Consider the following 14,612-nt stretch of genomic DNA (forward strand, 5'->3'; position numbering starts at 1 on the left):
TACCATCTTTGTTGGGTTAATTTGCATACTCACTCCTGATTGACTGGTGGGTGTCGCAAAGGTATGGTCAATTTGCATCATACTCTTTTATTAGTATAGATGACTGTACTACTTTATATTTCCACCAACAGTGTATATGTAAGTTATCTAGTTTCTGTGCCTGTTGCCAAGAATTGGTGTTGTCATTGTACTTACATTTTTTATTTTATTTTAGCCATTCTGATAGATGTGATTTAAATTTTCATTTCCCTAATGGCTAATTATGTTGAACATTTTTTCATGTGTTTGATAGATGTGATTTAAATTTTCATTTCCCTAATGGCTAATTATGTTGAACATTTTTTCATGTGTTTGTTGCTCTCTTTATATACCCTCTTCAGTGAATGCAGTTGGTTTTTGTGTATTGATCTTGTATCCTGCAACCTTATTAAACTCATTTATTAGTTCTAGGAGCTCTTTTGGTAGGTCCCAGATTTTCTACATAGACAGTTGTATTGTTGGTGATAGCGACAGTTTTATTTCCTGCTTTCCAATCCAGTTTCCCTTTGCTTTCTCTGTCTTACTGCAGTGCCTAAAACCTCTAGTATGATGTTGAATGGGAGTGGTAAGAGCAGACTTTCTTTCCTTGTTCCTGATTTTAGACATTCAGTCTTTCACCTTTAATTATGATGTTAGCTGTACTTTTCTTGTATATGCTGTTTATTAGATTAAGGTAGTTTCCTTTTATATCTAGTTTGCTGAGAGTTTTCATCATAAATTATATCAAATTTTGCCCATTGCTTTTTCTGCATCTCTTGAGATACTTGTGTTTTTTCTTCTTTATTTTGTTGGCATGACAAATTACATTGATTGTTTTTGACTGTTGAACCACTCTTACATTCCTAAGATTGTTCCCCCTTAGTTTTGATACATTATCTTTTTTTGTTTGTTGGATTCAGTTTGCTGAAATTTTAAGAATTTTTGTATTTGTTTTTCTGAGGGATATTTGTCCATAGTTTAATTTTCTCTGATATTTTTGTCAGGCTAATGCTGGCCTCATAGAATGAATTGGGAAGTGTTTCTTTCTCTTTAAGTTTCTTTAAAGACTTTTCTGTAAAGTTGGTATTCTATTTTCCTTGACTGTTAGGCAGAATTCAACAGTGAAGCCATTTGAGCCTGGGATTTTCTTAGAGGGAAAGTTTTAACTAATTCAATTTCTTTGATAGATACAGGACTATTCAGGTTATCGATTTCCTCTGTGAACTTTGATAGTTTGTGTCTTTTAAGGAATTTATCCATTTAACAAAGTTGGTTTTATTGGTGTTTATAACTTCCCTTACATTGTTATCCTTTTAAAGTCTGTAGGATCTGTAGTAATATCCCCATTTTTAATTTCTAAAAAGTATTCCATTGTGATCAGGAAACATACTTTATATAATTTGAATCCTCTTAAAATTTTTGAGTTGTTTTATGGCTCACAATATGGCCTATTTTTTAAATGTTCTTCCATGTGTTCCTGAAAACAATGAATATTCTGTTGTTTGGCTAACCTATCTAATAAAAGAGTAATATGCAAATTGACTGTACCTCCGCTACACCCACAAGCCATGACCACTAGCCAATCAGGAGCGTGCATGCAAATTAACCCAACCAAGATGGCTGCAGCCACAGAGCGAGCAGGAGGCTTGGGTTTCCCCGGCAATGGAGGAAGCCAAGCTTCCAGCACACCTTGGCCGGCTGTGGACTCCACTCAAGGATACAAAGTTTCAATTATAGAAGATAAATAAATCCCAACAAAAATGGTGGCATCCACGGAGCTGGAGAGAGCAGGAGGCTAGGGTTGCCCCCGGCAATGGAGGAAGCCAAGCTTGGCCTGCTTTGGCCTCCTGGCCTGCTTTGGCCTCCACTCACAGCTACAAAGTTTCAATTATAGAAGATAAATAAATCCCAACAAAAATGGCTGCAGCCACGAAGCAAACAGGAGGCTTGGGTTTTCCCAGCGATGGAGGAAGCCAAGTTCCTGGGCGGCCCAGGCCTCCGCTGAAGGCTACAAAGTTTCAATTATAGAAGATAAATATTAATCCCAGATACCAGGGCCTCCACTTGGGTCGCCGGGGGGCGTGGCCAGCCTGCAAACCACCACAGGCCCCTTGCCCAGGCCGCCCAATGCCCCAAGGGAACCCCCACCCTGATCCGGGACACCCTTCAGGGCAAACCAGCTGGCCCCCACCTGTGCACCAGGCCTCTATCCTCCTATCTAATAAAAGTAATATGCAAAGTGACCATCACTCCAACACACAAGATGGCTGCCCCCATGTAGTCAAAGATGACTGCCCCTATGTGGAAACAAGATGGCCGCCACAAGATGGCCAGCAGGGGAGGGCAGTTGGGAGGGACCAGGCCTGCAAGGGAAGGCAGTTGGGGGCGATCAAGCCTGCTGAGGAGGGCAGTTAGGGGTGACCAGGCTGGCAGAAGAGGGAAGTTGGGGGCGACCGGGCCTGCAGGGAAGGGCAGTTAAGGGTGTCCAGGCCTGCAGGGGAGGGCAGTTGGGGGCAATCAGGCTGGCAGGGGAGCAGTTAGACATCAATCAGGCTGGCAGGGGAGTGGTTAGGGGGTGATCAGGCTGGTAGGCAGAAGCGGTTAGGGGCAATCAGGAAGGCAGGCAGGCGAGCAGTTGGGAGCCAGCAGTCCTGGATTGTGAGAGGGATGTCCCAGATTGGAGAGGGTGCAGGCTGGGCTGAGGGACACACACCCCCATTCACGAATTTCATGCACCAGGCTTCTAGTATTCTATAAATGTCAATTAGGACAAATTGGTTAATAGTTTTATTCAAATCTAATGCATCCTTACACATTTTTATCTACTTTTTCTATTAGTTATTGAGAGAAGGATGTTGAAACTTCCAAGTACAATTGTCTATTTTTTTATTTTTATCAGTTTTTTCTTCATGTATGTTTAAGCTCTGTTTTTAGGTATGTACAGAGTCAGGATTGTTATATCCTTACTAGAAGCCCAGTACATGAAATTCATGCACGGGAGTGGGTATCCCTCAGCCCGGCCTGCACTCTCTCTAATCCGGGACCCCTCGGGGGATGTCTGACTGCCTCTCGCAATCTGGGACTGCTGGCTTTTAACCACTTGCCTGCCTGCCTGCCTGATTGCCCCTAATTGCTCCCCTGCTGGCCTGATTGCCACTAACTGCCTCTGCCTCACCCCATACCCAGGACCCAGGATTCCCTCCTCTGGCCGGCCGCAGGCACCCAGAACCCAGGCCAGCCACAGCTGCAGGGGACCGTGGGCAGGTGGCTTTACTCAGGCCGCAGCCGCAGGCGCCCATGACAGCGGGGCAGGTGGCTTGTCCCTCTCCCGGGCCGCAGACCCAGCCGCTGGTGCCCGGGACTGCGGGGCATGCAGCTTGTCCCTCTCCTGGGCCGGGCTGCAGGCGCTGGCATCTGGGACTTCAGGGCGGGCAGCTTGTCCCTCTCCTGGGCCGCAGGCGCAGGTGCAGCCGCTGGCACCCAGGACCACAGGGCGGGCGGCTTATCCCTATCCCGGGCTGCAGGCGCAGCCGCTGGCACCCAGGACCGTGGGGACCGTGGGGCGTGCGAATTGTCCCTCTCCTGGGCCGGGCCACAGGCGCAGGCGCAGCCACTGGCACCCAGGACCGCAGGGCCTCTCTCCCCCGTGTTGAGTGTCTGAGCCATTACAGGTGACGGCATGAGGGCGTGACGATCATTTGCATGTTAGCTCTTTATTATATAGGATGATGAGTTGATCACTTTATAATTATGACCTGCCTTATCTCTGGTAATAGTCTTTGCTTAAAAATCTGCTTTGTCTGATGTTAATATGGCAACTACAGCTGTCTTTGGATTAGTATTAGCATGATATGTCTTTTTTCATCTTCTTGACTGATAATGTGTTTTTATATGCAAAGTGGGTTTCTTCCTTACTTAATAAACATAGCTGGAATTTTGGAATACAAAATTACCATAATGCCCTAGCCGGTTTGGCTCAGTGGCTAGAGTATTGGCCCTCGGACTAACGGGTCCTGGGTTTGATTATGGTTAAGGGCACATGCCTCAGTTCAGGTCTGTGCAGGAGGCAACCAGTCAGTGGTGTCTCTCTCACATCGATGTTTCTCTCTCTTTGTCTCTCCCCCTCCCTTCTACTCTCTCTGTAAATCAATGGAAAAATATGCTTGGGTGAGGATTAACAACAACAACAACAACAAAATTACCATGAAGCACACACTTTAGTAAAACACGAATGGGTGAAAGTTTGAGGAGAGATAGTTTATTTATATAATTGCAAAGTAGTTACCCTGTGACATTAATTAAATATACTTTTATTGATTTCAGAAGGTAAGGGAGAGGGAGAGAGAGATAGAAATAGAAACATCAATGATGAGAATCATTGATTGGCTGACTCCTAAATGCCCCCCACTGGGGACGAAGCCCACAACCTGGGTATGTGCCCTGACCGGGAATTGAATTGTGACCTCCTAGTTCATAGGTTGATGCTCAACCACTGAGTCAAAATGGCTGGCCTCCCTGTGATACTTATTAATTACAAAGGGAGAATAACTTTATTTTTTTAATATATATTTTTATGATTTTAGAGAGCAAGGGAGCGGGAGAGTTAGTGATGAGAGAGAATCATTGATTGGCTCCCTCCTGCACACCCCACACTGGGGATTGAGCCCACAACCCCAGCATATGCCCTTTACCGGGAATCGAACTGTGACTCCTGGTTCATAGGTCAATGCTCAGCCACTGAGCCATGCTGGCTGGATGGGAGAGTAACTTTATATGTAGAGAATTTTGGCAGGCACCACCTTAAACAGGTGATCAAGTTAGTATCACCAGTTATAAGACTTAGTGATATCTCATACCCTCTGATACAATACACTGAGAAGGGCACATCACCTCTGTGGTCTTCTTCCCCAAAACACATAACATTGATCTAATCATTGGAAAACAGGCAAACTCAAATTTCTACAAAGGAATAGTGCTTTAAATGTCAAAGTCATAAAAGACAAGAAAAGACTGAAGAAGAACCACCACAGACCAAAGGATTCTAAAGAGACATAACAACTAAATACAGTGTGGGATCCTGGATTGGATCCTGGAACAGAAAAAGACATTAATAGAAAAACTGATGAAACTTAAATTAATTCTGTAATTTACTAAATAATAGTGTATGAATGTCAGTGTCCTAATTTTGGTAATTTTACTGTGGTTCTATAAGGTTGTGTTAGGAGAAGTTGGGTCAAGTGTATACAGAAACTATACTATTTTTGCAACTTTTCTTTAAATTTGATATTATTTAGAAATAAAGGTATACAATAAAAATAATAAAGTGGATCTGTTACAGGGCAACATAGCTGAATGTTGTCTTTTAAAATCCAGTCTGACAATCTGTGCCTTTTCATTGATCTTTGATATATGATTACTTTAATACTAGAAGCCTGGTGCACAAAATTTGTGCATGGAGGGGGGTGTCCCTCAGGCAGGCCTGCACCCTCTCCAATCCAGGACCCCGGCTCCTAACCCCTCACCTGCCTGCCTGCCTGATCGCCCCTAACCACTCTGCCTGCCTGCCTGCCTGATCGCCCCTAACCACTCTGCCTGCCTGCCTGCCTGATCACCCCTACGTGCTCTCCCCTGCTGGCCTGATCACCCCTAACTGCTCTCCCCTGCTGGCTTGATCGCCCCTAACCGCCTCTGCCTTGACCCCTGCCACTGTGGCTTTGTGTGGAAGGATGTCCGGAAGGATGTCCGGTTTAATTAGCATATTACCTTTTTATTAGTATAGATTATTATTGATATAGTTGGGTTTAACTCTATCTTCTAGCTATTCTTTTATTTGTCCCATCTCTTCTTTGTTCCCCTTTTTCTTTTTTTTTTTTCTGCCTTCTTTTGTATTAATAGAGTGTTTTTTATTCCACCTTATCTCTTTTGTTGGTTTATTAGTAATACCTTTTGTTTTTCAGTGGTTGCTTTAGAGTTTATAGTACATGTCTTACCAATATTACCAGTATACCACTTCATGTCTTGTGTAAGAGCATTACAACATTTTCGCTTTCCCGGCCCAAGTGCTGTTTCATACATTTTATTTCTGCATTCATCATAAACCTTAAATACCTTGCTATTCTTTTTTTTCTATTGTGGTAAAATATGCATAACATAAAACTTACATTTTAATCCTTGTTAAGTATACAATTCAGTGGTATTAAGTATATTTACAATGTTGTGCAGCCATTGCCATGTGAATAGCACCCAGATTAAGAAACAATATAACCTGGTATTGGTAATTTTTCAAAATACAGTTCTTTCTGTTATAATTAGGTAAAATTGAAAGCATGCTAAATGACCATGACTAGATAATTTCCAGTTTTAAAGTTTTTGAAACTGGGGTTGTATACTATACAAAAAATTGTTCTGTTTATTTTTATAAATGTCACTTATATTTTGTTTAATCAAGATATTTCTTCTTGGCAGTGGACTCTCGAAAAATTGACCAGGAGGGAAAAATCCCAACAGAAACATTGGAGAAACTGAAGAGCCTGGGGCTTTTTGGGATGCAAGTCCCAGAAGAATATGGTAAGTAAAGGAGACACCCCCTCACCCCTCCTTGCTATTCCCATTACTTTAGTGATAACTTTCTGGGGGTGGGAGGAGCATTGGAATTTATTTCTTTAACTAACAAAACTAATTCCCTCAGTATCCTATATAATAAAAGCCTAGGTGGCGTCACGCCCTCGTGCGACATCATCACAAAAAGGCTGCCACAAGATGGCCATCACAAGATGGCTGCATGCACAGCGGAGGCGGGGCCCGGTGGCTGCTCCGCGCAGTGAGGCCTGGGGGTCCCACAGCTCTCTGTGGCGCAGAGGAGGCTGGTCCCAGTATCTCCACCACCTCGCGTGGAGGAGGCGGGTCCCAGCGGAGGAAGCGGGTCACGGCAGAGGAGGGCAGTTGTGGGCAATCAGGCCTGCAGGGGAGGGCGGTTGGGGGCGATCAGGCCAGCAGGGGAGAGCAGTTGGGGGCGATCGAACTGGCAGGTAGGGCTGTTGGGGCAATCGGGCTGGCAGGGGAGGGAAGTTGGGGGTGATTGGGCCGGCAGGGTAGGGCAGTGGGGGGCAACCGGGCCGGCAGGGGAGGGCAGTTGGGGGTAACCAGGCCTGTAGGGGAGGGCAGTTGGGGGTGATCGGGCCGGCAGGGGAGGTCAGTTGGTGGTGATTGGGCCAGCAGGGGAAGGCAGTTGGGGGCGATCAGGCCGGCAGGGGAGGTCAGTGGGGGGCAATCAGGCTAGCAGGGGAGCAATTAGGCGGTGTCAATCAGGCCGGCAGGGGAGCGGTTAGGGGGCGATCAGGCTGGCAGGCAGAAGCCATTAGGGGCAATCAGGTAGGCAGGCAGAAGCAGTTAGGGGCAATCAGGCAGGCAGGCAGATGAGTGGTTAGGAGACAGTGGTTCTGGATTGTGAAAGGGATGTCCGACTGCTGGTTTGGACATCCCCCGAGGGGTCCCAGATTGGAGAGGGTGCAGGCCGGGTTGAGGGACACCCCTCTCCCCGCCCCCTGCTGACCCCTCCCCCCGTGCACGAATTTCGTGCACCGGGCCTCTAGTATGAAGTAAGTAAAAGTGTTTTGATTGAAACAAGTGGAAAGGGGGAAAGTGATACTGCAGAGCCCTGGCCTTTCTGGTGCCACCATTGAACCCATGGGCTACACACCAGGCAGGGCCAGCCCACATCTCTGCAGGGACTCAGCCCTCCCTTCGTATGTGAATGGTAGCTCCAGTGACAGCGCCCCAGCCCTCCTACATTTTGGCCACATGACCTTAGGCCTCAGTTCATCATTTGTAAGATGCACATATGGTCACCCAGCCACCTGTGGAAGTTGAAGATGAAATGCAAAATATGTAAGTTCAGTGAAGTTTTTGTTTTTGTTTCTTTAATCTTTGTCTTTTTACTGCAGAATAATGAGTCCCAACTAGGTGATTTTGTCCCTCAGGAGTCACTGGACAATGTCTAGAGAATTTTTGGTTGTCAAAACTGTGGGGAGGGGACTTCTGGCATCTAGTGAGTGGAGGCCAAGAAAGCTGCTAAACATCCTACAGTGCACAGGACAGTCTCCGCAACAAAGAATGATTCATCCTAAAATGTTAATGTTACCACGCAGAATAATCTCTGTCCTGGAGTCCACTGGACCCTGGAATGAGGTGCTGGAAAGCTCTTTCATTCACAAAGATCTATATCTGACAGGAGATATTCACAACATATTAAATGACATAATGTTAGGATCCTATCTAATAAAGAGGGAATATGCTAATTGACCACCACACCCTCACAAAGATGGCAGTGCCCACAGCCACTAAGGAGGGAATATGCTAATTGACTGCCACACCCTCAAAGATGGCGGCGCCCACAGCCCCAAGATGGCAGCGCCCAGTCCCCTCAGCCCTGCCGGAGTGGCAAGCACATGGCATGGCCAGGCTCACCCCCAGGCAGGTCCAGCTGTTCCGCGTGCCTGCCTCCGGAGTTCCCCAGTCCCCTCAGCCCCCCAGCCGCCCAGAGCCGGCCCAGGGTGCAGGAAAGCCTCAGATGGCGGCTGCCCAGCCACCCAGGGCCACCTGAGGCTCAGGTAACCAGGGCCGGCTGAGGCTTGCACTGCCGGCAGTGGCAGCAGCAGAGGTGTGATGGGGCGTCGCCTTCCCCTGATCACCAGGTCGCCTCCCGCCCCTGAGGGCTCCCAGACTGTGAGAGGGGGCAGGCCGGGCTGAGGGGTCCCCTCTGCCAGTGCATGAATTTTTATGCACCAGGCCTCTGGTATTTTTATATTTTTGTATTATAGATTATTCTTCTATGTTAAAAATAAATCTATATATGCTCATATGCCTAGAAAAGGTCTATACACAAAAATGTTGAGTGATGTTTATGGGTGACTTTTGTTTTCTTTGCACCTTTCTGTATTGTGATTTTTTTAAAAATGGTGATATGCCATCCTATCTAATAAAGAGGGAATATGCAAATTGACTGTCACACCATCACAAAGATGGTGGCACCCAGTCCCCTCAGCCCAGCCAGGGGGCAGCAGGTGCACGGTGTGGCCGGACCCACCCTCAGCCCCCCAGCCACCCAGGGCTGGCCCGAGGCGCAGGCAAGCCTCAGATGGCGGCTGCCCAGCCGACGCCCAAGGTGCAGGTGAGCCTTGGATGGTGGCTGCCCAGCCGCCTAGTGGCTGCCCGAGGCTCAGGTAACCAGGGCCAGCTGAGGGTGGTATCGCCTTTCCCTGATTGCCGGGTCGCCTCCTGCCCCTGAGGGCTCCTGGACTGTGAGAGGGGCCAGGCGGGGCTGAGGGACCCCCTCTAATGCATGAATTTTCATGCACCGGGCCTCTAGTTCTTTTATAATCAGAAAAGACCAGTAAAGCCATTTGCCTTTAATGGGAGGGATTTAGGGCGGGACCATAAGTAAAACTGGTCTGTTTCTCCTCTAGGTGGCCTGGGCCTCTCCAACACCATGTATGCGAGGCTGGGGGAGATTGTCAGCCTGGATGCGTCAATCGCTGTGACCCTGGCAGCACACCAGGCCATCGGCCTCAAGGTCAAGTATCTGGGGATGCTTTCTGTGACTCTAGAAGACCTTCAGGAAGTGAATCGTGCTTGCTGTCTCAGGGTCTGGGAGGAGGGCCCAGCCTGCACCTGCTTCCTCGCCCTGCAGTGCTTCATTGTGCACACCCACTCTCAGCCCTGCTGGATAGTGCTCAGTACTGCACAAGCAGTGGCTCTTTGTACTGTTCCTTTCCTTTGAATCTTCCTCCTGTCCCAGTGCCTTTGTCCTGCCCTTTGGCGGTCCAGTTGTGATGCTGCTACCTCCGCGGAGCCTGTCTTCACCTCAGCCTGGATGTGAGCCTCCCCCTCTGAGCTCTTGAGCACTCACTTGGGGCCTGGGCAGGTCCTCCCTGCTGTTGGTCTTCCTCACCCCACTGGGCTCAGAACATTTTATGGCAGGTCCAGGGTCACACCACTCTATCAGCAATCCAATTACTTGGGTGGTTTTGCTCAATGTAGACACCACAGTGAGCTGAGTGCACAGCGTGTTTGGCTCCCTCACTCTGCGAGCGTGTTGCTATGTGCAGTCTCTCGGTGGGAAGAGTGGACATGCCCACTCAGCTCCAGAAGGGGGTGGGACAGTTCTGACAGTGACTGAGCATCTTCTTAGGTACGGCTCTAGCCTTCCCACCTCTTCACATTCTTTTATCCAAACCACCCCTCCAGTGGGTAGAATTATCCCCTGTGTGTGGGTGAGGAGATGGGCGCTCAGAGAGGGGACATCCCTTACCCAAGATCACCCAGCCAGGACACCAGGGCTATAATGAAATTCCCGGAATCTGACCCCAAAGCTCCGCTGGGCCTCCAGGCCCAGGCCCCTCTGGAGTGTGCACTTTAGGGGAGGTCCTTTGCAGTCTGGTTTCCCACTTTTTACCTGAGGCTGCCAGCTCTGACTCGGCGTTTCCTTTTGCATGCAGTAAGGATTACCTCCCCAAGCCATATTCTACAGCGTATTTCAGTCTTCTCTCTCCAAAGCTGAAATCAGCCTGTGTGTCTTGTTTAGGGGATCATCTTGGCCGGTAGTGAAGAGCAGAAGGCCAAATATCTGCCCAAACTGGCATCAGGAGAACACATTGCCGCCTTCTGCCTGACGGAGCCAGCCAGGTCTGCTTGGCATGAGCTGCCCTGGAACAGCATCTTCCAGGGTGCACTGGGACGGGGGCTGTAGTTTTTGCTGAATAGATGGTGACTTTTATTCTTCTTTCTCTGTATTTTTCCAAGAGTCAACGCAGTAACTTTTCTTGCCAGTTCTCGTGCCTTTATTTTTCTCTCCCAGTGAGAGTTATAAGTGAGCTAACATATCTAACAGCACCTATTAAATAATTATTTTGTGGTTTGCAACACCTGCGTTCAAGGCTTCATAGCAACTGTCAGAGTATGGAGGGTGGGTGGTAATGTCCCTGTTTTACAGATTAGGAACTGAGGTTCAGTGAGGTTTATGATAAGCCCAAGGTCATACAGCTAGGATCTAACAAGGCTGGCATAGGACCCAGGACTTGTGATGGCAGGTCTACTTGGACTGAACTTCATCTTGCTTCCCTCCACCTGAGTGCCCAGAACTCATCTTCATAGGAGTTTAGATGAGTCTATTTTTTAGCACACATTTTCATGTTTAAACCTAAGCCCACTATTTTTCACTGCTACTTTCTTATCTGAAGTGATAAAATAGGAGTTGGCCACATGTTTTTCTTGTAAAGCCTCATCCAAGGCTATTTTTTCCATTGAATTTTAGAGGGGGAAGGAATGAGGGAGGAGGAGAGAGGATAAGAGAGAGAGTGAAACATTGATGTGAGGCAGACACATCTATTGGTTGCCTCCTGACTAGGGCCGGGTATCGAACCTGCAACCCAGGTACATGCCCTTGTAAACAAAGAGTTACTGGAACATGTCTGCTCGTTTACAAATTGTCTGTGGCTACCTTTATGCCACAGTTGCAGAATTGAGGAGTTGGGGCAGGTATCCTGTAGCCTGAAAAGCTAAATATATTTATAATCTGGCCCTGTATTTTAAAAATTTGCCAACTCCTGTATTAAAGTAAAAACCTTTATTTTGGGGCCTTCCAAACCATTCTTACTGATTTCCAGCATTACTTTCCTTAACAGCCTGTTTCTGTCCCTACAGTGGGAGCGATGCCGCCTCCATCCGGACTAGAGCCTCTCTAAGTGAAGATCAGAAACACTATATCTTGAATGGCTCCAAGGTACAGCTCCATGGCTTCACCGGGGTCTCAGTCACAACCTTCACTGCCACTCACCACTTTCCACACACCAGGGACTGCAAAGGGCCTTCACATAATCTTTTGACCATCACTTCTTGGGTGGATGCTACTTTCTTTTTTTGGAAGAAGAAACTGGGGCTCAACGAGGTTCATCAGACATCCTGTGCTTAGTGGCAGAGCCAGGATCGGAGCCAAGGAGTCTGGCTCCACAGTCTGCATGCTTCCATAGAACCAACTAACTCCCTGGTCTACTGTTGGTTGTCTGTTTTTTAAGTTCAGTACAGTGAACTTCATGTACCCTCACCATCTTCAGCAATTATTTCTTCTTAGCCAGTCCTGTTTCTCTGTCAGCATTGCCACCTCTGGATTGCATCCATACTGTTTCAGCTAAAAGGCAGGAATTTTTTTTTTAATTATAATACCATTATCACAATTTTAAAAATTTATAATTTCGTGCTATCTAGTTATCATTAAAATTTCTATGACTATTTCTGTGATTACCTTTTTATTTTTCAAACCATTTGCTTGAATTAAGATCCAAATAGGTTCCATACATTGTGTTGAGAAGTCTCTATACTTACCTCTCCCTTCCTCTCCTGTTTCTTCCACCCTGTTTCCTTGCTCCTTTCTGTCCCTATTCCCCTTTCTTGAGGAAACCCATTTGTTCAGTGCTAGAGCTTGGACTATTTTAGTGCCATTGGCTTAGCACCATTCTTCTACACCCTCCCGCCCAACACACACACTCACACCCATGGCCACTTGTGTCTCTTGGCAAAATCCTTGCTCTAGAGAGACTGAGTTCCCCAGGGCTTTACAGTCTAGCCTGAAGTTCAATGGCAGCTGGTGTATCTTGTGGCAAAGATGGGGCTTACAGGTGGCTCATGATAGTTTGTTTTTCTCCAAAGTTCTTTTGCTTTTTTCCTTCAGGTCTGGATCACCAATGGAGGACTTGCCAGTATTTTTACCGTGTTTGCTAAGACCAATGTTGTTGATTCCAATGGCTCAGTAAAAGACAAAATGACAGCATTTATAGTAGAGAGAGACTTTGGTGGAGTCACTAATGGGAAGCCTGAGGATAAGTTAGGCATCCGTGGCTCAAACAGTAAGTTGTGTGTGTGTGTGTGTGTGTGTGTGTGTGTGTGTGTGCGTGCGCGCGCGCGCGCGTGTGTGTGTGTGTGTCTCCATCCAAGTGTCGAGATAAAATAAGATTTAAGTAGTTTTGATTGTACTTAAGTATTTTAGCAACATCAAATTAAGAATGCCATGATAGCTATCCTATCTAATAAAAGAGTAATATGCAGATTGACCATCACTCCAACACACAATATGGCTGCCCCCATGTGGTCAAAGATCCTGCCCCCATGTGGACACAAGATGGCCACCACAAGGGGAGGGCAGTTGGGAGGGACCAGGCTTGCAAGGGAGGGCAGTTGAGAGGGACCAGGCCTGCAAGGGAGGGCAGTTGGAGGTGATCAACCCTGCAGGGGAGGGCAGTTAGGGGTGACCAGGCCGGCAGAGGAGGGAAGTTGGGGGCAAACAGGCTGGCAGGGGAGCAGTTAGGCATCAATCAGGCTGGCAGCGGAGTGGTTAGCAGGTGATCAGGCTAGCAGGCAGAAGTGGTTAGGGGCAATCAGGAAGGCAGGCAGGCAAGCAGTTGGGAGCCAGCAGTCCTGGATTGTGAAAGGGATGTCCCAGATTGGAGAGGGTGCAGGCTGGGCTGAGGGACACCCCCCCCTCTGTGCACGAATTTCGTGCACTGGGCCTCTAGTTGTAAATAATGCTGCTGTGAACATAGGGGTGCATATATCTGTTCGAATTAGTGCTCTTGTTTTCTTCCAACAAATATCCAGAAGTATAATTGCGGGGTTGTATGGTATACCTATTTTTAGTTTTGAGGAATCGCCGTATTGTTTTCCATAGGGGCTACACCCCACCAACAGAGTTCAAGGGTTTCCTGTTCTCCACATCCTCACCGACACTTGTTATTTGTTGACTTTTTATAATAGCCATTCTGACTGGTGTGAGGTGATTTCGCATTGTGGCTTCGATTGGCATCTCTTTGGTGATTAGTGACGTTGAGCATCTTTTTTCTGTATGTTCTCATTAGAGAAATAACTTTTTATTTTCTTTGCCTATTTTTCAATCAGATTTTTTATTTTTTGATTGACTTTTATGAGTTTCTTACATATTTTGGATATCAACCCCTTATCATTTGCAATTATATTTCCCCATTCAGTAGATTGTCTTTTTGTTTTGTTGAAGGTCTCCTTTGCTGTACAGGAGCTTATTAGTTTGATATAGTCCCATTTGTTTGCTTTTGCTTTTGTTTCCTTTGCTTGAGAGGTTGTATCCAAAAAGATACTACTCAGACTGATGTCAAATAGTTTGTTTCCTATGCTTTATTATAGGAGATTTAGTCTTTAACCATTTTGAGTTTGTTTGTTTTTGTTTAATCCTCACCTGAGTATATTTTTCCCATTGATTTTTAGAGAGAATGGAAGGGATGGAGGGAGGGGGAAAGAGAAAGAGTGCAAGAAACATCGATGTGAGGGAGACACATCAATTGATTGCCTCCTGACCAGGACCAGGGATTGAAACTGCAAACCAGGTCATGCCCTTAACCAGGGATCAAACCCACAGTCTTCTGGTGGGCAGGCCAACGTTCTATCCACTGAGCAACACCGGCTAGGGCTTGAGTTTATTGTTGTATATGGTGTGAGAGAGTGTCCAGTTTTTCCAATACCACTTATTTACTAGCCTTAACATTACTGATGCTCAACGCATGGAAAGGTGCACA

At 46.9% G+C, this 14,612-nt stretch overlaps 1 protein-coding gene across 2 annotated transcripts in view; it reads left to right on the forward strand.

Moving 5' to 3' along the window:
• ACAD9 (acyl-CoA dehydrogenase family member 9) overlaps positions 1 to 14,612 on the forward strand; it is a 78,406-nt gene that overhangs the window by 46,414 nt on the left and 17,380 nt on the right. For both annotated transcript variants that reach the window (XM_079777911.1, XM_079777912.1), the window contains 5 exons: positions 6,484 to 6,585; positions 9,483 to 9,589; positions 10,601 to 10,701; positions 11,719 to 11,797; positions 12,743 to 12,917. In XM_079777911.1, coding sequence (XP_079634037.1) covers positions 6,484 to 6,585; positions 9,483 to 9,589; positions 10,601 to 10,701; positions 11,719 to 11,797; positions 12,743 to 12,917 — 564 coding nt within the window. The remainder of the gene's footprint in view (positions 1 to 6,483; positions 6,586 to 9,482; positions 9,590 to 10,600; positions 10,702 to 11,718; positions 11,798 to 12,742; positions 12,918 to 14,612) is intronic.

This window comes from Cnephaeus nilssonii (genome assembly GCF_951640355.1).
Source record: "Cnephaeus nilssonii genome assembly, chromosome: 7".
NCBI classification, from domain to species: domain Eukaryota; kingdom Metazoa; phylum Chordata; class Mammalia; order Chiroptera; family Vespertilionidae; genus Cnephaeus; species Cnephaeus nilssonii.